The sequence below is a fragment of the Hibiscus syriacus genome, unplaced genomic scaffold (assembly GCF_006381635.1).
Source record: "Hibiscus syriacus cultivar Baekdansim isolate YM2019G1 unplaced genomic scaffold, ASM638163v2 tig00110481_pilon, whole genome shotgun sequence".
Taxonomy (NCBI): Eukaryota; Viridiplantae; Streptophyta; class Magnoliopsida; order Malvales; family Malvaceae; genus Hibiscus; species Hibiscus syriacus.
The window spans coordinates 833,490-860,565 of NW_024062757.1; the positions used below are offsets into that span (position 1 = coordinate 833,490).

General features: G+C 35.7%; 3 protein-coding genes and 3 pseudogenes across 3 annotated transcripts; 5 read left to right on the forward strand and 1 right to left on the reverse strand.

Moving 5' to 3' along the window:
* Positions 1 to 4,230: 4,230 nt before the first annotated feature.
* Positions 4,231 to 6,526, forward strand: LOC120128538 (annotated as a pseudogene).
* Positions 6,527 to 6,931: 405 nt separating this feature from the next.
* Positions 6,932 to 7,333, forward strand: LOC120128497 (annotated as a pseudogene).
* A 2,203-nt stretch (positions 7,334 to 9,536) lies between these two features.
* On the forward strand, positions 9,537 to 11,906 carry LOC120128498 (26S proteasome non-ATPase regulatory subunit 13 homolog A-like). The gene is made up of 8 exons (XM_039146177.1): positions 9,537 to 9,629; positions 9,781 to 9,861; positions 10,834 to 11,030; positions 11,127 to 11,226; positions 11,316 to 11,414; positions 11,534 to 11,573; positions 11,659 to 11,780; positions 11,850 to 11,906. The coding sequence occupies exons 1-8, from the start codon at positions 9,537 to 9,539 to the stop codon at positions 11,904 to 11,906; spliced, it is 789 nt and encodes a 262-aa protein (XP_039002108.1).
* A 1,421-nt stretch (positions 11,907 to 13,327) lies between these two features.
* LOC120128584 (26S proteasome non-ATPase regulatory subunit 13 homolog B) lies at positions 13,328 to 17,445 on the forward strand. The gene is made up of 7 exons (XM_039146255.1): positions 13,328 to 13,631; position 13,713; positions 14,376 to 14,822; positions 15,452 to 15,532; positions 16,304 to 16,500; positions 16,597 to 16,696; positions 16,981 to 17,445. Exons 1-7 carry the CDS (start codon positions 13,483 to 13,485, stop codon positions 17,164 to 17,166), a joined length of 1,161 nt encoding a protein of 386 aa, XP_039002186.1. The 5' UTR covers positions 13,328 to 13,482; the 3' UTR covers positions 17,167 to 17,445.
* An 847-nt stretch (positions 17,446 to 18,292) lies between these two features.
* LOC120128583 lies at positions 18,293 to 22,522 on the reverse strand (annotated as a pseudogene).
* Positions 22,523 to 24,496: 1,974 nt separating this feature from the next.
* LOC120128575 (pentatricopeptide repeat-containing protein At1g31920-like) lies at positions 24,497 to 26,711 on the forward strand. The gene has a single exon (XM_039146247.1). It carries the CDS (start codon positions 24,799 to 24,801, stop codon positions 26,614 to 26,616), a length of 1,818 nt encoding a protein of 605 aa, XP_039002178.1. The 5' UTR covers positions 24,497 to 24,798; the 3' UTR covers positions 26,617 to 26,711.
* Positions 26,712 to 27,076: the final 365 nt, after the last annotated feature.

Genomic DNA, 27,076 nt, shown 5'->3' on the forward strand with positions numbered 1-27,076 from the left:
TCCCTAACGTTATTGATCCTTTCGATTTTAGTCTTTAACATTATCAATCCGTTCGATTTTAGTCCTACAATCATTAACTCTCATTTGATTTCAGTCCCTCAGATATGTCACATATTTGTTAAGGGTTAACATCAGAGGGACTTAAACCATACGAACCGATATTAATGATCATTACTCTTAATTTAAATTGGTGACCAAATTCGGACATACCCTATGTAACACCCCCAACTCGAATCGAGTTGTCACATTGACTTTTCAAAACTTTTACTTTTTCCAAAAGAATAAAATTACTAACTTTTATTAATCCAAAATCCATAATTTACACAAATATTTAATTTAAAGAGTTTCAAAACTTATCAGAGCTTATACAATTCAAATCTTTTAACTACATGCCAACTAGATTTTATACAATAAATACATATTATTCATTTCTCTTCTGATCTGACATTCGGTAAGGAGAAACTAACTTGTCTTGCACCTCAACAATCATAAGCTTGTCAGAACCTGCGTGTCAAACCCTCACACGCTAAGTCATAGACTTAGTGAGACAGTAAATACATATAACTAAAAAATACATGTACACATCATAACATACAACATTACACGGGTATACATACTTAACCATCATTAACATGCTTATCATCACATAATTTATTATCCCTAATTCTTGTCTATCATATGAGCACATACTTGCCCTAAACATATAACATAAACTCTTATTAACCACAATACTTGAATCATTACTGTTATCAGATCATACATAATCACATATCATTTCATATCCAATACACATATGCACTTATTATTATCATTATGAACTTATTATTATATACATTATATAGCAAATATATCATTTCACCACGAAACACATATTATCATAACAAGTTATTTATTATCTTTAAAGCCTATGTATACTGTTGAGAACTTAAAGTATGTGAGTACATAGAGGTTGTGCACAATGCTGTCACCACAACTCGTATAAATCCCACTAGGGGTGCGTAGAAATTTATCCCGAATGACCACTATGTCCTGAAGGACCACATAGAACACATATGTCCTGAAGGACCACATAGAACACATATGTCCCGAAAGACCACATAGAACCCTCGACTCTTGGCATGCCAACTATACCCTAGCTCTCATAACACATAACATGGACATATTATTATGTTATCACACTTTCACATATTCATATCATATGCACATATAAGCTCATGGCTTCTTATCACATATATCGTGTAATACTCACTTGGAGTTTCATATCTCCTTATCTCATATATTATATCACAAGTTCTTGTATTTATATAACATGTCATCATGTAGCTCATGTCACATGTTCATATGATTTCATATTCACATATCACTTTGCTTGTTTCTTGTTCATATATCTTCTCATATACATATATATAACTATATTACATATGCATGTAATCTTATGACTTATTATCAAGTAGCTCAGGTAATATTCTTGTATTGTTTCATAGATCATTATCATATAACACATATCATATAAATGCATATCACATAATATGTAATGCAAGCAAAACACATTCACATAGTACATAATCCTAATCATGCTTTGATTCATACTATTATATATTCATATAAATCTCATACATGTAATACATACTCATGCAACCTAATATATGAATTAGACTTATCACAAGTCTTAATTCCGTATCATAACTTATTCTTATCATCATGCACTCACCTGTCTCAATGGACACTACCAAGCTCTTGTTCCATTTTGCGAATCTTACTTTGACGACTTATCATAATTTTGCTTCTGATCGATATCTACACAATCATGTATACACATCAGCATTCAAAATACTATGATTCGATCCTTAATTTCTTAAACTAAAAGAAAGATTTATTTCCATTTTCCTTTTTAAGTGTATCGGTACATCCCTTCACTGGTGTATCGGTACACAAATTACATTTGAAGTTTTCCTGTTCAAGGGGGTATCAGTACACTCCTTAATGTATCGATACACTTTGAATGTCTTCCCAGATTTTACTCTTGATGTATCGGTACCTATTGAATGTGTACCGATACACACCAGCCCAAAAAACAATTTTAAGCACGAAAATTCTTTCTTTTCAACTTCAACACTTCATGTTCCATCCCCTTTCATATACAAAACTCAAATATACATACTTAAGCCCATTTGTACTCATTTATCACATCTTAAATATAAAAATCCTATACTCTACATGGACTTAAAGAATCATACCAATTTTCCACTTGTTCAAAATTCAATTATAATACTTTAAACTTCTTAATCCCTTTTTATAACAAGTCAAATTCATAATTGAAACTTAAAAAACCTCTTCATTTAAACAATTCATCTCTTTATCCCTTTTCTAATTTCCTTTCTAAATATTTCTTCTTGATGTTTAAAGCTTATATAAACTTTCCTTAAGCTTATATAACACCCAAATATTAAAATCCAACTTAAAAATGAAAGAAAAACCAACTTGAAAGGTAATTTACCTTAGCATGGAGCTTCACGGGGAAGAGGGGAAGAGGGGAAGAGGGAAAGAAGAGAAGAGAAAGCTTATAAACTTTTCCTTTATTTCTTTCTTTCTCTTAATCCCATATGTAAAGTCTTATTAAAAGATATTTCAAGCTCCTTTATGCTAAAAGACCTTTATGCCCATTTATTTTTCTATCTTTGAAAATAAATCATACATAAAAATTTCTCTAAATAAGTCCTTAAACTTTTCAATTTATCAAAATTAAACTACTAAATTTTCAATCTTTATACTTTAGTCACTGACCTGAAGTTTGGGATGTTACACCCTAAAGAAAAGAGACCATTCACTTAGTTTACCCTTAATTTTTGTATTATATTATATTTTATATAAATAAATATCATATTTATAAAAATTATTTAAAAATATAAATTTCATATTTATATTCTAAATAATTTTTTTTATCAAAAATTAAATTTTACGGAGATTAAAATGTTACTATAAACTTTTATTTAAATATTTATGATTTAATATTAAAATTTAATATATTCAAATAAAAATACTATAAAAATAAATAAATAGCGTATTATTAGAAAGACAATATCATTGAAAAAAATAATTTAAATTATAGGTGAGATGAAGGAAGAAATTTAAAAGAAAATAACAATCTAAGACCGATAATGTTGTTAATGATAAAAAAAAATCAAGAGATGAGCACAGCAAAAAACAACTTTTAATTATTTGCAATTCAATCTATGGATCAAAAGGACAGGACCTAAAGGGTTAGATTCACTGGACAGCTTATTTCACGGGCACTTGTTAAAAAAATATATATATATTCTACACTCACCCCCAACTCCCAGTGTCCCGACACGTGTTCTATCCTCATGTGGGCCGACCAGCCACGCCTCATGAAATGACGTTTAAACCCTCTCCCGGGGCCCGCCACGTGACCCTTCCCGTATTCCATATCCATTCCTCTTGTTGGCCTCGGAATATTCCACGCTGGCACTTGCGTGTCACCTCAATAATGTATTTATCCATATCATTTTTACTATGGTGAATATTTATATATTTTCTACGTGTAAACGATGAGTAATTATTTAAAAGTTATTTTAAAATATGTGACTCTCATTCATTAAGATTACATATGATATTATGAGATGAGTCCATAAAATAATTTATCTCTTTCTCATAAAGAAGCGGAAAATTATTAGATGGGATTGGTCCGACTCATCAAATTATATGTGATTTTAATTAATAATATTTTTTCATCTCATTTTTTAAGGTGAATCTTCACATTTTTCTTATATGTTATTAAATAATTGATAATTATCTAAAACTAATTTTAAAATTGATGAATACGATTCATTAACACCATATTTAACGTGATAAGTCGAGACTATGAAATAATTTATCGAAAACGTCAGCATCTTCCTTTCTCTCTCCCTCACCGTTGGGTCACCAAAACCCAGAAGATCTAACGGTTCAATCCATGATGCAGACGTACACCGGAGAATTCAATATTATATATATATATATATATATATGTGTTTTGTTGTGATTGCAATCATGTTTGTTTGCTCTAAGATTCGTCGCCGAGCTTTCCTCTGCATGTTCTTCCTTTTTCAAAAATAGATATAAAATTCACCGCCCACTTCTCATTATTATATAAATGAAGTTAAAACAACAAAAAAGTTGACATTTTGGTGTTCATGTTCTTCTTATTATCCTTCTGTTGACATTTTTTGGCTTGGATATTCATCACAACTTCAGTTTAAGGAGAGAATTAATTGAAGTGGTTTTGTTTGGTTTGATGAAATGGAGAGATTAAGCTACGGTGGTGCTTGCGGCGGCGGCGGGAGCTATGGTTATGAAAACGGGGTGGTGATAACTCGAGACCCCAAGCCCAGGCTGAGATGGACGGCTGATCTTCACGACCGATTCGTCGATGCCGTAACCATACTCGGTGGTCCTAACAGTTAGTCTTTCTGTTTCTTCCTTTTTTTAAATGGTTAATTGTGTTTAAAAAAGCAATTAATCTTAATAATATAGCAATCAACAGGGTATAAAACTAGTCTTTAAACGAACCCAACATTCAGCAAATCATTCGTAAACCGTTCGACGGAAAGTTCGTTTATGGTCAGTTATTTATTAAACGAACGAATATGAATAATATTTGATGTTCGTTTAATTAAATGAATGAATATGAATAAGAGACTCCTTTGTTCATTTAAGTTTGTGAATGTTAGATAATTTGTTTGTTTATGTTCGTTTAAGTTTTCTAGACTCGTTTAAAATATAGAGACTTACTAATTTTAACCTTAAACTCATTAAATTTTTTAAACTCAAATAAAAAGTACTCAAACTAATTAAAGAAAATATAAATCCTAAAATTATTTGAAAAAATATTTCTCAAATATAAACCCAATTAATTTTATATTCGTTCGTTTATGTTTGTTTATATTCATTTTTGTTTGTATTCTTTACGTTGTTTATTGTATTCGTTTATTATTTAAACGAACGAACATAAACGAACATGAACAAACTAAATTTCTTAAAAAATGAACACAACAATAATTTTAGTTAGTTTAGTTGTTCGTGTTCGTTTGTTTAGTTAAAGTTAACAAACAAACATAAACATATATTCATTCGGCTCATTTGAACTATGTAAAACAATGTCATTCATAAATTAATTACCAGCATAATTTCAGGAAATTATCCCGGAAAGGTTGGAATCATTTATCGTAATCAAGTCTGGATAAAGAACAGTTGCATTTTGCTCTATCATCTTGCTTGCGTTAATAGTTGGTTTCTGAGCTTTAACACTATTTTCCTATTTCAACTTACGTATGTGGTTAGATATTATGTTATTACGAAGGTTTTAAATTCGAAGACGATATGTAGAGGTGTATATGTTTATTTTCAAATGGTTAAGAGTATTTCAACCATATATTATCTCGTATTCAACCTAGTTTAATAAAAAAATGTAAGCATAGTGCAATATCCCTTTGTCACACTTGAAGATTAATATTATTGAGAAATTCTGTTTACAGAAGCAACTCCAAAGTCTGTCCTAAGACTAATGGGCGTGAAAGGCTTGACACTATACCATTTGAAGAGCCATTTACAGGTATGCAAAGATGTAAACTTTAATTTTTTTTTTCCAATAACTATATGACCCTCATCCTATTTTTTGGATCAATGCGACCCTCCAACTCAAAAAAAAAACTCAATATGATCATTTGACCAAAGTTTCTGTCAATGATCAACGGTTTCGTTAATTCCTACTGTTATAAATCAAAATTTGCTTAGTTTTGTTTTTTGTCTACAGAAATACAGACTAGCACAACAGTCAAGGAAGCCAAATGAAGTGGGCCAAAACAAAGAGAATGGTGGTGTAGGAAGTTCATATGTACAATTTAGCAATCATTCTTCAGCTGACAATGAGAAAAGGTAAAATGCAAATTACATTTCCCGATTTACCATGTTACTTTGTGTCAAATGGTTCCATCTAATGAATATGCAGAAGCAGACAAATGCCAATGGCACAGGCACTGAACACTCATGGAAGTACAAAAGACATTGCAAGAGCAACTAGAGGTTCATTAATTCATCCCCTCGAACAAACGTATATAAGTTTCAAATTCGATCGTTTCTAAATCTTCCGATTCTCGATCGAATTAGGTACAGAAGAGACTGCAGATGAGGATAGAGGCTCAAGGGGAAGTACTTGCAGGCAATATTAGAGAAGCACAGAAGAGTCTTTCGTTTGATATCAACCGTGTAGATGAACAAGAGCACAATTAACAAATTTCAACTTGGCTCCATGGAGAATGTGAATGAAGCAGACAGTAAATCGAACACGGTTCATATGAATGATGTCTTGTCCATGAAACCCAGCTGTTCTGCTGATTTGCAAGAAAACAAGGACGTTAAGCTAGAGTTGGAGGGAATCCATCAGTTTTGACCTAAATACCAAAGATAGTTTTGAGTTGTTGCTGTAAATGGAAACGAGCTTCAGTCGCACTGTTTCTATAAGAGATGAAATTATAAAAAAAAAAAAAAGACAAGACAATGTAGTTGTGAATTTAATTGACAATTTCTTACCTAATTGCTTTATTGCCTAAGAATTGTTCAGCCCAGGCAACATGGGATGCATCATTAACGTCTATTTACAACCTAACATATTTAAACAACATGAAATAGTGTAATGTCGTCTTTGATTGGATTATGGGCAATATCTCATCTTACCTGCAACGCAAACCTCAAAACATATGTTAGCAATAAAACCAAGGCATTATATGGCTTGAAGCAAAGCATAAATGTGACTGTGAACCCAAAGCACAGTAAATTTAATTATATATAAAAAAAAGCTTTCACTACCGTATAAAAAACCCTGCAGGAGATCATCTGAAAAGCAAGAGATCAATTAGTGTGAAAGAGAAGAAAATATCATATTGATGGCCATGAAAAGCAAAGTGCTCATCGTTGGAGGAACCGGCTATTTGGGAAAGCGGCTTGTCAAGGCGAGCTTAGAACAAGGTCACCAAACTTACGTGCTACACAGGAAGGAGATTGGTGTTGACATTGACAAGGTGCAAACTGCTGTTATCGTTAAGCAGCGAGGAGCTCATCTCGTCACCGGTTCGTTTAGAGACAACCAAAGCCTGTGACTGCAGTGAAATTAGTGGACGTTGTTATTTGTGCAATCTCCCGTGTTCATATCCGAACCCACCAAATACTGCTTCAACTCAAGCTTATCGACGCCATCAAGGAGGCTGAAAATATTGTGACTTCCCACAACATGCATCAAGGAGGTCATTGTACATGCGTGCTCTGCATTAATCGCTAATTGCTTTGCCGGTTATTTCCAATACAAATATTGTGGTCTGTGTCAAGGAGATCATTGTACATGTGCGCTCTGCATTAACTCTTGTGACTTCCCACAACATCTTCTATTGTAGGATAATACTCGCATCCTCCATTACAGCCAACATAATGATGTATATACCTTACGAAATAAGTCTTTTGATTCGATTCCGCGACATAGAATTAAGATAAGCTTTGATGCAGTACTCCTTGATTGCTATTTGTGTCTCTTTTTTTGTTTCAAACTGAGACCCAATAGCTAACTCAGATGATCACTCGTCTGAAGAATCCCAGTGGAATCACTTAACTTTGACATATCAAATATTTCAGGATTTCGTATAGCATCGTAGTTAACGTCATGCATTGCAACTGTTTGATGATACCGAATCAAATCATGGTGAGACATTTCAGGTTGAGGGTTTGTCATTACCCAAATATTTGGAGCATCTGCAATCCTTGACTTTGTGAAGCAGCTGCCTCTCATACATCAGCCTCAACATCCAAACCTTGTCCCTCTGAAGCAACCTCAAAAAAATCGGACTCATCAACTAATGGTGTGTCGTCATCGTCTACCAACGGAACAATATCTTCATCATCCTCGCTAAATTCAACAAGGTTTTCACCAAATCATCCAATAAGGTTATCATCACCATAACTTGCATGTGGTTCAGGGGTCTTGCTTCTTATGTTCTTCGAGCTTGTACTAATGACGTTGGAATATCAGTTGCATTCATTGTTTTGACGTACATCTCCACCATATTATTATTTGATTATTGATGAAGTCCAACCATAACAGCAATATCGTCATCGTCATCAAGCTGAACTTTTCCATATGTCATTGGATTTGAGGAGATCATGTGCTGATAACTTGAACATGAAACAAAAGCTCCAAGTTTTCTCTTAATTTTTTGCTTCATTTGGCGATGAGATACATCTACAGGGAACATCATATTGATGGGCCTGTGTAACTTAAACACAACACCACATCAGTTGTAGAATTTCACCATTATAATGGATAACTGTGAAGAATTTGTTGCTCATTGTTTGAAATGTTTTTGGTTAGATAAAAGGAGTTGGTGTAAGAGTTTAAAGATGAAAGGAATGTGTTGTATAAGAGATGAAAGGAGTGTGTTGTGTAAGAGATGAAAAGAGTGTGTTATGTAAGAGATTGAAGATAATATTCACAACTTGGGAAGACATTTTTTTCCGTTGGAACTCGTCACACCGGCGTGACGAGCTCCATTGAAATTTTAAAAGAATTTCGACCGTTAAACAACGGTCAATCTAACGATAAAAAAATTTAAATTTACACCCGTTGAAACTCGTCACACCGGCGTGACGAGTTCCGTGAGCATTAAAATATTATTTTTTTTCTTTTACTTTTCTTTTAAAAATTTGAAAAAAAATATTTTTTTTGGGACTCGTCGCTGGGGTGTCGAGTCCCTCAGTATATATTAAATTTATTCTGACTACGGGACCCCACCTGACACGATCCATTAAAAAATTATATTCCATGAAACTCGTCACGCCCATTGGCACGGTTGCAATTGTCGTATATTCGGCCCTAATGGACTCACTTAATTTGATAATATTAAAAAGAATATTAAATTATAAATTTTTTAAATATAAACGATTAAATTTGTTAAGTTAATTTAAATTAAAATAAAATTAATATAGTGAATAAACTAAAAAAATTATAATATCGTATCATAGTAGACTATTAATTTAATTTTAAAAATAAAATAATTTATTCATAATAATATTTTAAAAATAAAATAATTTATTTATAATAAGTTATTCAATCATATTTTAATTCAGTTATTTATAAATAATATTTTAATTCACTGGTATACTTTTATTGGTTAATATGTTTTCTGCCTGTCCAATTTTACATTTGAGACTGCATATAGTAGAATCTAGTTATTTGAAGTTTAGCATTATACTAACATGCCCCACGGTTGGCCATTAATTTTTCTTATTATGAAGCTATGGTACACTTCCTATTGGTCAGACTTCAGAGTCCCCTGGGGTTATTATTTAATTATTTGATAGATAATCGTTTTATGAACCAATTCATGAAATAGCAGGGCCTTTGAAGTCTAAAGTCATGTCTTACTAGTTTTTTAAACTCTTTATTTAATGCAAAAACTTCTTCTCTGATCTCCAATGTCTAATTTTGTAATATCATGGTGAATCAAGTTGTCATGTTCATATTTGACGACAAAAAATGCACAAACGTGGCATACCACAGTTTGAAAGATAATGTTAATTGCAAGATGGTGCTTAAGTATTTGGTTTCCTGTCCCTTCCATCGTCATAAAATTGATGGAAATAATAAGCTAAGGAGCATTTGCACCTTTTATTTGGCTGCTGAATATGTTTATCCATCGGCTTTATTTCATTCTTTTGCTTTAAATTTTTTGGTTATAGGATTTGGCATTTGATCTGTCCCTTTCTGCTCTTTTGGGAGATAACATCTACAACTTTGGAGAACTCCTTGCTCATCCAATTGTGAGTACATCTTTTATCAAGTTTCTTAATTGCACTGTAGGTTGCATCTGATGGTTTTAATGGCAAAATAGCTTCATGTCGCCACATAAATATGTGCCATTATTTAGTTCAAATGATATTCCCGACCGTTTGTTCTTTTTAGTGGGTTTTTTTTAATTGTAAAAGTTAGCTTTTAATTGATGATCATACTCGTCTGCTTGTTTGCTCTTTATTAATATGTGAAGCATGTATTTATTCATGGTACTGCCATTTGCCTGATATAAAATAGCTTCATGTCGCCACATAATATGTGCCATTATTTAGTTCAAATGATATTCCCGACCGTTTGTTTTTAGTGGGTTTTTTTTAATTGTAAAAGTTAGCTTTTAATTGATGATCATACTCTGTCCTGCTTGTTATTTGCTCTTTTATTAATATGTGAAGTATGTATTTAATTCATGGTACTGCCATTTGCCTGATATAAATACCAGCAATGGTTAATTGAGGCATGTTTCTGTCATTCTGTGTCTGTTTTGTCTAAAATCTGATATAGTTCCAATGTAGGTTGGGGGTTTAGTTCAATTCTAGTTTGGGCTGTAAATCAAGCTTTGGTTAGAAGAAAATTTTGAAGCACTTTTGTCTGTAGAGAGATCCTCAAAAATGTTATAGAGATGATTGATTAGTGCTTGATTAAGAAAATTGCTTCTAATTGCACAAAGATAAGGTTCATAGATATTGTTTATGACACTAAGGTTAAATATATGTGGAGGTTCAAGGGAACTAAGTAGTGGCTGAAAGGTGCCAGCTGATAAGAACTTTTTGTTTTATTTTTTTTATGCTATTGCAATTACATGCATACATACTTATTTTTCAATGTGTGGGGCTGATTTGAAAGGCTGCTCGTGTTGTAGGTTTTTTCCTTCTGAATTTATTTGCTTTAAAGTTTTTTTAATTTGTTATGTTTGAGATGATGACATTTGGCATCTTTTACAGATAAAGAGTCTTCTGGGGACTAAGGTGGAGTGGCTTTATTATATCCTTCAAGCTTTCAACACAGGGAGTTTGGTTCGCTATGAAGAATTGTGTCGTGTGCACAATGCTGCATTGAGGGCTCAATCAGCCTTGGTTGAGAATGAGAAGCAGCTGTTGGAAAAAATTAATATTCTATGCTTGATGGAGATTATCTTCAGGTGTGTATGGTTGTAGTGTTCCCTAAGGGATGTGGTCAAAGTTGCTGTTAATTGAAAGCATGGTTAAAATCTAAACTACAATATGTTTCAATGCAGCCGCCCATCCGAGGATCGAACTATTCCATTAAAAGTTATTGCTGAGAGAACAAAACTGTCAATTGAGGATGTTGAGCATCTTCTCATGAAGAGCCTGTCTGTAAGTTAAAAACTTTCACAATTTTTCTGTCTTGTTTTTTCACTTCTTCCTTTTCCTTTATCTCAAGTTTTTTGATGACGCCTTCATAGGGAATGCAAATTATTAAAGGGGATCCAAGGACTGTAGCTTCCACCTTTGAGACCACCCCTTCTCCACCTCAGGCCAACATCAACGTTGGAGACTTACTGGTAATGTTTTCTTTGATGTTTCATAATGCATACTTTTCACTAACTCATTCTTTTGTTGATAGTATTTTAGTGGATCCAAGGATTGGATTATTGTCCTTGATGCCTTTGTATTTGAGTAGAGTAATGCTTTAGCCCTAGCCACAGTTCCAACTGATTCAGGTAAACTATGTTTTTTATTCTTTCTCGTTTCATCTTTTTCGATGTTGTCATAAATAGTCAAGGTTGTAATTTTTTTATTTTGTAGATACTGCATCGACGTTTAATTTTAATGTTGGTCAATCGAAGGATTTTGATTCGATTAGATGGGAACTTGCCCTTGTCACCGCACCGAGCACCAACATTTCTGCAGCTAGTGGAAGGCAATTGGTAGGCACATTTTTGTACTTTGAAGTCTTATTCCATTCTTGTTTTTGTACATTGCTCCCCTTACAACAGTGCAAATGGCAGGAATGCCACAATCGCAACAATCCTTTTGGCGCTTACCATCCATAGTAGCAGCATTTGATGTCTCCCAGCACATTGAATCCGTTTGGTGATGTAGGGCTCGGGGCATTCCCGATGAACCGAACGATCCCTCTTGATCAACCTTATGTCAGCAATAATCCTTTCGGGAGCATAGGCCTATTGTAGTGTTCAATTTCTAGGGTCGATGTGTTGTTTTGATCGATTGGAGATGAGCACGTGTGTAAGTTCTAGACATGGTAACAAGACTGGAGTTGGCCACTTGGAGATGGGTTGTAATGGCGTTGAATTGAAATTGAGGTTTTCATCGTAAATGGAGTTGGGAAGTAGTGGTGGGGACATAATTTTTTTTTTTAATTTTTAAATTGCCACATAATTCTTCTGTTAATAGATTAACGAAATTTAACGGGGAATGACTTAAATCAAACAGATCGATAATGTTAGGGATTATTTACCCTTAATTTTTAAATTGATGATCAAAATCGATCAAACCTAAAACAAAGGAGACTATTCATATAGTTTACCTTAATTTATATTCTTTGGTTTGCAATGTTTAATTAAGTTGCCACTTAAAGAATACAAGGCAGCCACATGTTTCTTTTCTACTTCAAGAATACCACAATGCTCCTACAACTTTCTTTATACAAGCAAATTCCGAATGCAGTCATTCTTGGCGTACAAACGGCGACGAACTAACGTCTGTGCTGTAAAACGAGTCCTATCCTCCATAGTTTTGGTCTTTCTCCTCTTCCCTTTCACGAACCTCTTATATATTTAAATGCTTCATCAATCGATACCCGTGGTCCCTTGCCCTAGATTGCGACACAGACAACTTCTGTCCGGTAAGGGAAGCGTAAAGATCCTCGAACTTCATTGCGGAGTAAAAGAAAGCTAAGCCTGTTGATTATAGCTACAAAATAGTCCTCCGATTATAGAGTGTTGCTTTGTTGACTCCCTCGACTATTAAAAGTTACAAAATGATCACCTTACTATTCATTATATTTCATATTTATCTTTTTCGTAAAAAAAAGTGGATGGTATTTTGTGTTGATGTTAACTTGTTGATTGTGATGTGATAAAATATGATCTTAGAATCTTAAACGACTATCATATCTCAGTTATCATGTTAACGTCCAGCTTAAACAACCGTCAATTTTTAACGGGAAAGGACGAGTCTGGAATATAATGAATAGTCAATGATCATTTTATAACTTTTAATAGTCGATGGACTAACAAAACAACACTCTATAATTATAGGACAATTTTATACTTTTTAATAATTAAAAGACTTAATAAAATAGTACTATATAATCAAGAGACCATTTGAGTATTTTACTCTATTAATTTTAGAGATAATATATGCTCCAACTACGATATGTAACCCGGAAAAGCCCATTATCCGCCCAGTTTAACTTGCACAACAAACCGACCCGAAATATAACAATCCTTTTCTTGGGTCCGGAAACCTTTTTTCTTTCGTCGATTTTCTTGTTTTCCTCTTCAGAACTCCTATTGAGACACAGAAAACCAAAGTTGAAATTTCTAAATCCTTAAGGCTTCAGCTTCTCTCTCTGTGTTTCGACTCTGTGGGGTGTGTTTGAGATCCATGGCGGCCTTGCAATACCTAGAATCCATTCAAAATGAACATCCAGAGCTAGCCGAATGGTACAATTCTCTTGCAGATCTGTATCAGAAGAAACTCTGGCATCAGCTCACTCTCAAGCTGGATCAGTTTGTTGCACTCTCCGCCTTTCAGTCTTTCATTCTATTCCATGTTGTTTGGTTTGGAGTTCGTAAATCTCTTCTGTATTTTGGAGTTTAGAATTGGGGAGTTAGGGTTCTTGGATGGAGTCAATTCTTCCTTTTCTTTCCCCTAGGGTTTTATAGTAGAATTGGGATTCATTTCGGGGTAATTAGGGTTTATATATTACTATTTTTAGTTTTAACTTTGGAACGAAATAAATAGGAAATGTTTATTGCTTTGTTGTTCAATAACTTGGAAATTGTTAAAGAAATTATACTCGGGTCTTTCTTTTTATTTTATATTGTAATGTTTTTGGGCATGTAATTGCTGTTAACTTGCAGTAAAAGGGAGAATAGTGGAAACTTTCGGGCTTGCACACAGGATTAAGCTCGATGAAGTATATAAAAAATGAAAATTAGCATCTGAAGCTTTTTCATGTTTATTTCAGGGCAAAATTCTTCTCTGAATTGTAGAACTGAAAGCATTAGAGGCGATTCTTTTACAACTCTTGGTTTTTAATTTTGCATCTGGAAAATTCAATGGCGGTTTCCTACTGCTTTCTTGTGTCAGTGTATAATGTATAGATAACTAATCTGAAGCGATGTTTACTTGATGATTTTCATTTGAAAGTTGGCTTTCTATTTGTTGTAGTGGTTCTTGCGTACATATTAGCAAATGAACTAATTGTACCCCATGTGCTAGATGTTGGCTAGGTCATCTAACTTCCTATAGCACTTGTTTCTCGTAAATTTCAGGCTGGAGATGCACTGATAAAGTTGTATAACAACTTTATCACCGACTTCGAGACCAAGATTAATCCCCTCAAGCTTGCACATTTTGCTGTTATAGTTTCTCAGCAGTACTCAGAGAAAGAGGCTGCTATCAGTTTTCTTGAAGGAGTGATTGAAAAGCTTCAGGCTACTAAAGAGCGGCGCATAGAAGAGCCAATACTTTATATTAAGATGCAAATTTCCAAATTCAAGCTTGAGCAAGGTGATCAAAAGGAATGCAAGAAACTTCTTGATGATGGAAAGAGTACCCTTGACAATATGACTGACATAGATCCATCTGTATATGCTACCTACTATTGGGTTTCATCTCAATACCATAAATTTCGTCAAGAATTTGCTGAGTTCTACAAATGTGCTCTCCTTTATCTTGCTTACACATCAGTGGAGTCTCTCACAGAATCTTTTAAGCTGGTATGCTTTATTGGTTAATATGTTTATGCCAGTCCAATTTTACTACCTTATATTCTTGGAGCTCGTTAATCTTACTTTAAAAAAAAAACTGTTATTTACATTTGAGACTGCATATAGTAGAATCTAGTTATTTGAAGTCTCACATTATACTAACAAGCCCCACGGTTGTTGGCCATTAATTTTGCTTATTTATGAAGCTTGTGTCACACTTCCTATTGGTCAGACTTCAGATCTCCTCTTAGGTTATTATTATTATTTAATAATCGATTTATCAACCAATTTAGGTAACAGCAGTGCCTCTGATGTCTAAAGTCCGTCTTACTAGTTTTTTAATCCTTTCTTTCATGCTAAAACTTCTCTTATCCCCAATGTCTATAATTTTATAATATCATGGATGAATCAAGTTGCCAGGTATACATTTGACGACAAAATTGCACAAAAATGGCACACCACAGTTTGGAAGATAATGTTGACTTCGTGGTGGTGCTTAAATATTTTTTTCCAGTCCAGTCATAAAATTGATGGAAATAAATAAGCAAAAGAGCATTTGCACCTTTTTATTTGGCTGCTGAATATATTTATCCATCGGCTTTATTTCATTCTATTTTATTTTAAATTCTTTTGTATAGGATTTGGCATTTGATCTGTCCCTTTCTGCTCTTTTGGGCGATAACATCTACAACTTTGGAGAACTCCTTGCTCATCCAATTGTGAGTACATCTTTTATCAAGTTTCTTAATTGCACTATATGTTGCATCTGATGGTTTTAATGGCAAAATAGTTTCATGTCGACACATAACTATGTGCCATTATTTAGTTCAAATGATATTCCCTACCGTTTGTTCTTTTTTAGTTAGTTTTTTTATATGTAAAAGTTAACTTTTAATTGATGATACCCTGACCTGCCTGTTATTTTCTCTTTTATTAATAAGTGAAGCATGTCTAAGTTAATTTTTAGTGCAGGATACTGCTATTTGCACGATAAATACCAGCGATGGTTCGTTGAGTCATATTTCTGTGTCTGTTTTTATCTAAAGTCTGATATAATTCCAACGTAGATGGGGGATTTAGTTCAATTCTAGTTTGGGCTGTTAATCAAGCTTTGATTTGATGAAAAATTTAAAGCAGTTTTCGTATGTAGAGAGCTCCTCAAAAATGTCATGGAGTGCTTGATTAAGAAAATTGCTTCTAATTGCACAAAGATAAGGTTCACAGGTATAATTTATGATGCTCGGGTTAAATATATGTGGAGGTTCAAGGGAGCTAAGTAGTGGCTGAAAGGTGCCATCTGATAAGAGCTTCATTTTGTTTTGTATTTTCTTTTATGCTATCGCAATTACATGCATACATGCTTATTTTTCATCATGTAGGGCTGATTTAAAAGGCTTCTCGTGTTTTAGGTTTTTTTCCTTCTGAATTTCTTTGCTTCAGTGTTTTAATTTTGTTATGTTTGAGATGATGATATTTGGCATCTTTTACAGATAAAGAGTCTTCTGGGGACCAAGGTGGAGTGGCTTTATTATATCCTCCAAGCTTTCAACACAGGGAATTTGGTTCGCTATGAAGAATTGTGTCGGGTGCACAATGCTGCATTGAGTGCTCAACCAGCCCTGGTTGAGAATGAGAAGAAGCTGTTGGAAAAAATTAATATTCTATGCTTGATGGAGATTATCTTCAGGTGTGTATGGCTATAGTGTTCCCTAAGGGATGTGGTCAAAGTTGCTGTTAATTGAAAGCATGGTTAAAATCTAAACTACAATATGTTTTGATGCAGCCGCTCATCCGATGATCGAACTATTCCATTAAAAGTTATTGCTGAGAGAACGAAACTGTCAATTGAGAATGTTGAGCATCTTCTCATGAAGAGTCTGTCTGTAAGTTTAAAACCTTCATCATGATTTTTAAGTTTTTGTTTTTTCACATTTTCCTTAAGTTTTTTAATGACAATTTAATAGGGAATACATATTATTAGGGGGAACAAATAAATTTAGATACAAAGGAAAAAAAACGAATTATCAAGTCTAGTGAACATGGGTAGAAGTCGAAGTCTCTATTTCTGTATGGGGGATGCTTCATCGTATTACATCAGTCTGGCTCCTTTGATGGTTCAAAATTTTAAAGATAACTTGTATAACCTTTTTGCGAATAACGACTGCAGGTTCATCTGATTGAGGGCATAATTGATCAAGTGGAGGGAGCAGTTCATGTCTCTTGGGTGCAGCCAAGAGTTTTGGGGATTCCACAGATCAAATCTTTGCGTGAGCGGTTGGATAGCTGGATGGAAAAAGTGCGTACTGCTTCATTATCGATTGAAGCTGAAACGCCTGATCTTGTTGCATCATGATTTTCCTGTCCGATTCCTTCTGCCCATTGTAACAATTTCGTTATTCAAAAAGAAAGAAAAGGAGATCGAGCGAGCGATGAGAGGTAAGTGTTAGTTATGTGTGCAGGTAGAGCCATCTTTGTACGATTCCTTTGAAGGGATCCTTAAATCATTGTTCTGAAAGGAGGGGCTCATGTTCTAGACTTTTCACGTTTTGGCATTTGTTGGATCTACAATGGCAGTTGCATGCCTGAGGGAGGATACAGTTAAAAACTGAAATACATCACCCTTCTCTTTCTTCAACTTTGTATTGGGATTTTCAGCAGATACAATCAAACCCACTTATTTTGCGTGGATGAAAGTGCTTTTTCATTTCCTTTTCTGCATAATTTATATTGTTTGGCTTGCAATTTCAAGTCGTACTTCAAGGCTATTTAACTACTAAGATGTAGATCTAAACTCACACACACGTGCAGACTATGCTGCTTGAATCCGAGTCACCATTGGAGAATAAACTGCTTGAATCCGGGATACCAGGGAGAATAAAATTTGCTTTTACAACTTAGACCACTTAAAAGGTTTTAATTTCAGATTCTTGAATGAGAGATACAAGGTGATTTTTTCCTCTTCAAAATAAGCCATAGTTTGGGATCTGAATCGCATGGGTCACTCTTACTTCAATAAGCTCTATGGAATCATGCATGACGAAGAGTCAAACCTGGAATTATATCTAAAAAATAGAATTACAACACACACGTGCAGACTATGCTGCTTGAATCCGAGTCACCATTGGAGAATAAACTGCTTGAATCCGGGATACCAGGGAGAATAAATTTGCTTTTACAACTTAGACCACTTAAAAGGTTCTAATTTCAGATTCTTGAATGAGAGATACAAGGTGATTTTTTTCCTCTTCAAAATAAGCCATAGTTTGGGATCTGAATCGCATGGGTCACTCTTACTTCAATAAGCTCTATGGAATCATGCATGACGAAGAGTCAAACCTGGAATTATATCTAAAAAATAGAATTACAAAAGCTATACTTATTCCATTCAGCAACCACACTGCTCCTACAACTTTCTTTCTACTTGGAGAATACCACAATGCTCCTACAACTTCCTTTATACAAGCAAATTCCGAATGTGGTCACTCTTGGCGTACAAACGGTGATGAACTAACGTCTGTGCTGTAAAATGGGTCCTCTCCTCCTCCATAGTTTTGGTCTTTCTCCTCTTCCCATTGAGAACCTCTCTTATATATTTAAATGCTTCATCAATTGATACCCGGTGGTCCCTTGCCTAGCTTGTGACACAAACAGCTTCTGTCCGGTAAGGGAAGCATAAGATCCTTGAACTTCATCGCCACATAAAAGTAAGCCTGTTGAGCCAGAGACTGGTGACTGTGTACTTGTCTCACTGACCTGAAATCGTTGAACCACTCACAAGTGTTTAAAGGCACCCGATTGACCTTGTCCTCAAACAGATCATACTGTTTAGTATCAACACAAAGGGGTATCCTTGAAGCAAGGGTGCCTTATCATCGTTTCAAATAGCTCTTTCGTCTGCATCATCTTGTTTTGTGGTAGCGATCCACTGCCACTGCTATCTGGTGCTATCAAAATCAGATCATAATCACTAAGGGCAACACAGAAGACTACTACTCGCACATCTTCAAACATTTCCACCCACTTGCATCCTTCATTAATCCCCTTCGTATTTACCCTTATGAGTTGATACCTATAAAAGAAAAAAGAAAGCCTAAGATTGCAAACATTGGTGCTGTAACCGCATGTGATGAGACCATTATTGAGGAAATCTTTCATTTAAGACAACAGCAGAATGTCAGGAAAGAATTACTTTAAGGGTTGGGAGGGAGCTTCCAAATTGTCTGTGTAGGTTTCGGACATTGGACTACGATCATCAAGCGAAAACTCCATGAAAGCCAAGCCATTCCCTTGGGTGACCCCTTCAGCATAAAGAATGTCACGATCAGTAGGTTCATATTCATTGCTCGACACCTCAACAGCCTGAAGGAAACAAAAGCATAACACTCGGTCAAGATTTGATGTGAATTTTGGCAAAGATTAAGCCAACATATGATACATAAAATGTAAAAGTAAGTTGACATACCCTGCTCAAGAAGTACTCTGCAACATCCGGAAGAAAGTGAAGCTCATCTTTTCTTCTATAAGTGTGCTGTACAGCAGGATCTTTCCACAACTCCTCAACTAGTGGAGCATACTCACGCGTTGCCGCAGGGAAAAATGCATCCAAATCTCCAGTGGCTATAATGTCCAGAAGCCAGTCAGCAAAATGCTTTAGCCTCGGGTTGATAGAATAAATGCATTGTTTAGTTTCACCAGAATCAACCTCCCTTCCTAAAACAAGATTAAAGTATTGTTTACATGTTGAAAGAGTTGCAATTATTTTGATTTATGTTTTTTTGACAGCTCTGGGTGATCTTAGAAGCATCATCACATGGATAGCTTTTATAAAACAAGCATATACACAATACACCTTCAGAGTTGTGATCGGCGGCAGCTAGTTCTCGTGTTCCAGACGTTGCTTCCTCCTCAAACCGCTCCCGTCCATCCAGTAATATGCTAAGGTAACTGTACATATTTCTCTGGATCATCAACTTCAGTTCCTGCAGTTCTTCAGCAGAAAACCCATTTCCATACAAAAATTTCGTCTGTTCAATAATGCATAGTGAACATTAGATAAAATGAAATCAACTGCAATTTAAAACTGTGCAGACTAGTCATCAACTACGCATCAATTTTTCCTAGACCAAGAAAACATAAAGGAAAACAAAATTTCAGATAATTTGATTCATATGATCCCAATTATACATTCAGCCCGCTCCATTGAAAGCATTGATGGAGTTGAACTAAATGCATATCCACAATTTAAAGCTTCCTAATCACCTTAATTATTCCTCGTCTACTAAAAAATTGGAATGACATACATTCTTCATGCTCAAGCAAGATATTCTTGCCAACTTCCGAAAAATTTAAAATTACCATATATTTTAGATTTTTTTTTCTATATATTTTCTATTGAAAATCTGTTTTCGGCCCTCTAGAATTTTAGTTCGCTCCCCAACATTAAATCCTACGTCCGTCCCTGTGTATAAATGTTTTTAGTGACCTTACTTTCATTCTAAGTGCATCTTAAAGCTATTGGTATGACAATGTAGAGGATAATTATTAGAAAAAACTAGTCTTAATAGCAACAAGAAAATGCCAAACCTGCTTGAAGATGGTGCTTGTTCCAGAGCCGTGAAGCCCGAGTAGAAGAAGCTTATGGGTTTGTTTTTGCTCTAGGTAATTTGGAACTGTAGCATAATTGCTAGCCTCCTCTCTCGCTCCTTGAGGTTGGCCATGGGGCACAGGCAAAGAAAACAAGGTACAGACAAAACGAGTCGATGCCTGTATTGTAGAAACCAAATCCGCATCACCGTATAATTATAATAACCATGGTACTATTGAGTCTGCTAGAAATTTACATACCTTTTCCCAGATGCTTCCTCTAATGTTATTCTGACCTTCTTCCTCATAACGACCATCATCATAGACCCAAAAATGAGTGTCACGAGGACACTGCACATTTGCCAACTGAACACATCAAAAGGATACATCATGATTAGTTTAATACAATATGATGACGTGCATTTGATATCATGTATCATTCCCATTCACGTTTTTATCAGATGCTAAAGTTAAACATACATTAAGATGTCTAAAGGAAAGCCATAATAAAGGAAACTAAAGTGTTAATGAGTTTTGTAAAAGGAATCTGTTACTTCTAACTGGTTATGCCTCACAAGAGCATAAGAATGAGAATCCTAAATGTATGCAATGAAACAGAGGAAAAAAATAGAAACAATGATCAATGGCCATTAATAATAGATCCTGTATTAACTTTTATATTTGCTACCTTTAGCACCCTCGATTCAAGTTTTGTAATTTCCCTTCCATTGATATAGACTTCAGTATTGCCATTGCTTGCATCAAGATTAAGCTTGCCTGTGAAGTTTAGGTTTGAACTGATGACCCGATCTGGTTTTTCTCCCTCCTGCCAATTCGATAAGAAGAGATGGTCAAATCAATCAAGTCACTATATTCTAGATGTTCCTCTGCTTGCTTGTTCGATTAGAATAGCCATTTGAAACATAAAATAGCATATTGTGAATACAAACTTACCTTTCCCCAGAGACCAGATTCCTTGTCATACCAGTATCTTCCAGGCTTCAACTTCATAGGAGGTAAAGAGCATCCAAGTAATTCAGCCATCTCTTCAGGCTTCAGTGGATATCCATTCACAATTAGCTGCTCCGGCCGGAGCTGGTTAGCAGAACATTCTTTCTCCGCTTTCATAATCTGCTTCACCTCCAAGGGACTGAGTAATCTAGACAAGAGCCTAGAATGTTTACCTAACCTTAACCGCTTTGATTCATCAATGGGCTGGCCAATGCATGTCACGCATTTTCGTCCTTCAGGCATCGAGCCCATAGCCCTTAGCACACAATTGTTGCAATACTTAGCATCACAAGCCAGACAAGATTCCTTCGTTTCCCATCTTCTCTTACCACAACGATAGCAAACTCTTTTCTTCTTCTTTCCTGTTGAAACACCAACATATCCAGGAAAAACTCTCTTATTCATATCCACATCTTTCCCTTCTGACTTATCAACAGTATTGAATGTAACAACTGGAACTCTCTTTCCTTCGTTAACAAGTCGTTTAGGATAATTACTTGGAGGGTTGCCAGCTGAGCCGAGAGAAGCTGAAGAAAAATCGAGATTTTGCAACACAGACACTACGGACTCGGAGCTTGACGAAAGCCTTGGACTCTGAGTACGCGGACTTGTGACACCAGCAATGTAAGACACTGACAAGGGGATTGGCTCAATCACCGGGGGAGCAGCATTAGCAACTGACCTTTTGGACTGTGATAGTGCTTCTGCAGTAGGCATGGCATGGGAATTTACATCAAGAGGCTGAACTCTAGGTACCTCATAAGCAACTGGAGGACCCATATACTCCATTGCTATCGAGTAATCAAGCTTGAATGAATCTTCAGGTAGTGAAGCACCAGGTGAAAACATCTTCCCGACCACTTTTTTCCAACTCTCACCCTGCTTTTGCTCCATTTATTCAGATGTAATGCCGAAAATCTATATGTCGGGCTAGAGGTTCAAAGTGCAACTTCTTAGGTATCACCCATGTCGAACACACCATACTCTGTAGCATCTAGAGAAATGCTTGAACAAGCTCAAAGTACCTGGAAAGCAATCATCAGAACAATGAATCATTTTAAGGTCCTTCGTAAAATAGTCAACAAGCAGCCAGAATTCAACATACAAGGAAGCCTTCAATTTTGAAAGGATAAATTGGAAAAGATCAATCATTTGACCCAAATTAAATGAAATAAAGCAAATTCAGTTGTTCAAGAACTGACCATGACATACAGACATAATTTGATTAAAAAAAGAGACCCATATATAGATTAAACAACCGACGCTTTATAAAAGATAAATAACTGAAACAATTGGCAGTCAGCCAAGAGAAAATAAAGGAAAAATCCATTTTTTAAAGTATGCCAAGAGAAGACTTTTACCAAGAATATCCTAAAGCCCTAGAAATTGATATAAATGATGGTCAAATGGTAAGATTTCAACTTTAAGAAAAATATGATTGAATTCAGTAGTGGTCAAACAGTAGACGTTTCAAGCTTCATGTGAACTTATTCAATAGCAAGACTTTCCAACTAAAAATAACAAAAATTGAACAAGTCTGCAATGAAGAACATTAGCAGGCAGCCAGTGATATGTTAGCCACTGAAGCTTCAAGAAACAGAAGGGTCAATCAAACAAACATACATCAAACATAGCTTGATTCAAACGGCACAGAAACAAAAGAGAAAATGATAGGAGAAGGAAGCAAAGGTGGGAAATACACTAGAAGAAAGTGAAGAGAGGAAAAGATACCTGAAATAAATCTCAGAGGGGGAGGAGGAAACCCTCGGAAATTGTTTCGTTTCTGTGCTTTGAATAACTCAAAAGAACAGATGAAATAAGTCCTTAAAAGCCTCTCTGAAAGAAAAAGGGACTGCACTACAACACATTCACCATTTGTAGAGTGAATGATGAAACACTGCAGACAAGGAGAGAAATGTGGGCCCAAGTTTCTTCTTTTCTGTTTATTTTTTGTTTTACAGTTGCAGCAGCTTGTAGGATTTTGTGTAGTAGTTGTTTCCTTCTGAATGTGTGTTGTATCTCTGCGTGGATTGTAAATGATGCGGAACCATACGAGTAAGAAATTTATGTTTTACGAACTATCGCTAAGGTGATAGATTGTTATTTTTAGAAGTCCTATGTTCAAACATATATTTATAAGTGTGTTTAAATGCTCATTATTAAAAACTTTTCAACAATAATATTCTGTAAATACTTAGGATTAATAAAAAAATAAATATTTATAATAGATCACGCGCCTTTTTAAAGAGTGCGATAGATTCTGTCCCCTATGTTTGTGTGGGCATGAAAAATGTGGATCCAGAGATCATAGTACAATGGGCCATGTTGGGACAGCGCTCAATCCAACAAGCCAATGATTTTATTATGGTTGGTGGAGTTCAGTTGTCCTTTATATCTTGGGTTTAGCCTTATTTTGATCATTAGGTTGTCGTAAAATTTGTTAAGTTTCAACTCCACGACTAAATTTTAAATAAAATATTAAATTAATTTTAAATTTTATATAAAACATTAACTTGATCTAAAAATTTAATTAAAATTCACTTCGTTGGTCGTCATTCGTCGCGGTTGCCAGTTACCGTAGAACTCGGTTGCAATAGTGTCTCATGGAGCCATAAAAAACTAGATATCGTTTAAATAAGGTATCGAGTACGAATCCGTGTGTACATAAAAAATCCTTGCTGGAAGACTCACCTATCAAGTCAGGTTTGCGACACGGGTCGGCTTGGATTAGTCAAATCAAAACCTTAGAACCGGGAGGACAATAAAAAAGTGTGTATATAAATGGGCTTGGGTTGGAGAAAGGTTTGATGGGTTCTTAGAACTCCAGCACATCAAGCCTTGGTGATATTTATTACCCTCTACTAATAAATGGGCTTACCTTTGTGCATTAAAGATCCAATCATCTACCTTCTGCAACTTGTTGATATTTCATAGGCCTTATAGGAACTTCATTTCTTTGGACTTGTGGTTTTTGTTTTACTTGGCTGAGATGGCCAGATATGATTCGCCCTCAAAAACTCCAACAAGGAACCTATTACCTATCTAATGAAGCCAAGCTCTCCCTCAACATTATCCTATCCAGAATCTACTCCTCCCATAATCTGACATTTGCTTTCCTGGCTGGGATTCTCTTCTCAATCCCATGGATCACATTCAATCTCATTACACCATCTCTTCTTCTCACACTGCTTCCAAACCTGCTGTTGCAATTCACTTCTCCTCTGGTTTTAGTCCAACTGCATACTATAATGTCAATTTCTTTTGACACTTCTTTTGCCAATCTACTTGCACACTCCAAAGGTCATAAATTTCACCCTTTTGTCGTATCATGGTCTTCATGTTATTCCCAAATGGCAGTTTAGATTGGTGAATCATGATGTAGATTAACAGTATGGCTGGGACTTCAATCCTTCAGCGAACCAACTTCTTTTCACCTTCTGTAGATCCATCACAAAGCTCAGACTTCAGTTTGAGGTTGAAGGAGCAACACTGCTTATCTCTCCTCAAGAGCTGCAAGAGCATGGAAGAATTCAAGCAAGCTCATGCCCATACTGTCAAGTGGGGTTTCTTTTGGAACTCCTTTTCTGCAAGCAATCTGGTGGTTGCATGTGCTCTCTCATATTGGGGTAGCATGGACTATGCTTGTTCGATTTTTCGACGAATCGATGATCCGGGTACTTTCGAATTCAATACCATGATTAGAGCTTATGTCAAAGATATGAACTTTGGGGAAGCTTTAGGTTATTATTGTGAGATGCTTGACAGAGGAGTTGAGCCTGATAATTTCACTTATCCTGCACTTTTCAAGGCTTGTGCCTGGTTGAAGGCAAAAGAGGAAGGGATGCAAATTCATGGGCATGCATTTAAGCTTGGGTTTGAAAATGATGTGTATGTGCAAAACAGCTTGATCAATATGTATGGCAAATGTGGGCACATAGAGGATGCTAGTGCAGTTTTTGAGCAAACAGATGAAAAGACTGTTGCTTCTTGGAGTGCTATTATTGCAGCAAATGCTTGTTTGGGGATGTGGAATGAGTGTTTGATGGTATTTGGGAAGATGAGTAGTGAGGGATGTTGGAGGCCTGAAGAAAGCACACTGGTCACTGTGATCTCTGCTTGTACTCACTTGAGTGCTCTGGATTCGGGGAAATGCGCCCATGGTGCCTTACTGAGGAACATTAGTGAACTCAATGTTACAGTTCAAACTTCCTTGATCGACATGTACGTCAAGTGCGGGTGTTTAGAGAATGGATTATCACTCTTTCATAGGATGGCCAAAAGGAACCAGATGTCCTATACTGTAATGATTTCAGGGCTTGCCATGCATGGGCATGGTGAAGAAGCTCTAAGGATATATTCAATGATGTTTGAAGAAGGTCTTGAACCGGACGATGTCGTCTATGTGGGCGTATTAAGTGCTTGCAGTCACGCTGGCCTTGTTGATGAGGGCTTCGAGTGCTTCGATAGAATGAAATCTGGGCATGGAATAGAACCAACTGTTCAACATTATGGTTGCATGGTAGACCTTATGGGAAAAGCTGGGATGATCAATGAAGCTCTTGAGTTCATCAACAGCATGTCTATCGAGCCCAATGATGTGGTCTGGAGAAGCCTTCTCAGTGCTTGTAGAGTTCATTGTAACCTGGAAATTGGAGAGATTGCAGCTAAGCATCTATTCCAGTTGAACTCGCAAAATCCCGGTGACTATGTGATACTGTCGAATATGTATGCACGAGCTGAAAAGTGGCCAGAGGTAGCTAAAGTTCGGATGGAAATGGCTAGAAAAGGTTTAAACCAGGTGCCGGGATTCAGCTTGGTCGAGGTCGGGAGAAGAATCCACAAGTTTGTCTCGCAAGATACGTCGCTTCCTCGATGCAAAAGCATCTACGAGATGATTCACCAGATGGAGTGGCAGCTGAAATTTGAAGGTTATACCCCAGACACATCTCAGGTATTGCTGGATGTAGATGAAGAAGAGAAGAGACAGAGATTGAAAGGCCATAGTCAGAAGCTAGCCATTGCATTTGCGCTCATCCGAACGACTCAGTGCATTCCTATAAGAATAGCTAGAAATCTAAGGATGTGCAACGACTGTCATACGTATACCAAACTAATATCGATCATTTACGAACGAGAAATTATCGTAAGAGATCGTAATCGGTTCCACCATTTTAAAGACGGAACTTGTTCTTGTAGAGATTACTGGTGAACCGATGAATTGCCATTATCATGATTTTGATTCTTCCATCTGCCATGCTATTTCCATTAAACTCTATACATGGATAATTGTTCTAATTTTATCTTTGCCAGCAATTGTATTTCTGAGAGAAAAAATGAAGGAAAGAAAGAACTGCATTAGCTAGATACATTTTCAGTTTTAACTCTTTAACAGACTCCGGTTCGGTTTTGGAAAAAGTCTCCGATGGAACCTGAATCCAAGAGAATCCTTGTCCGGCTCAGACAGGCTTAATACACCCGAAGTGCCTGATGTAACCATTTCTTTATGGAGCAAAGAACTGTGTATTGAAACCACAAAACTTGCATTGTGAGGAATGCAGTCATGAATCAAATCATTTTCTGGTTACATTCTCTGACTGACACAGATGAATAAGTAAGTTGCCAAACGATATAAAAGATCTAAAACAGTTCGAATTGAAGTTTTCCTCTCC

Excerpts from the sequence above, each read along its gene's own strand:
- LOC120128498 (XM_039146177.1), top strand. The coding sequence starts at position 9,537 with ATGGTGAATCAAGTTGTCATGTTCATATTTGACGACAAAAAATGCACA. Across the intron at positions 9,862-10,833 it reads AACTCCTTGCTCATCCAATT|ATAAAGAGTCTTCTGGGGAC; the intron begins GTGAGTACATCT and ends CATCTTTTACAG. Across the intron at positions 11,031-11,126 it reads TTGATGGAGATTATCTTCAG|CCGCCCATCCGAGGATCGAA; the intron begins GTGTGTATGGTT and ends GTTTCAATGCAG.
- LOC120128584 (XM_039146255.1), top strand. The coding sequence starts at position 13,483 with ATGGCGGCCTTGCAATACCTAGAATCCATTCAAAATGAACATCCAGAG. Across the intron at positions 15,533-16,303 it reads AACTCCTTGCTCATCCAATT|ATAAAGAGTCTTCTGGGGAC; the intron begins GTGAGTACATCT and ends CATCTTTTACAG. Across the intron at positions 16,501-16,596 it reads TTGATGGAGATTATCTTCAG|CCGCTCATCCGATGATCGAA; the intron begins GTGTGTATGGCT and ends GTTTTGATGCAG.
- LOC120128575 (XM_039146247.1), top strand. The coding sequence starts at position 24,799 with ATGGCTGGGACTTCAATCCTTCAGCGAACCAACTTCTTTTCACCTTCT.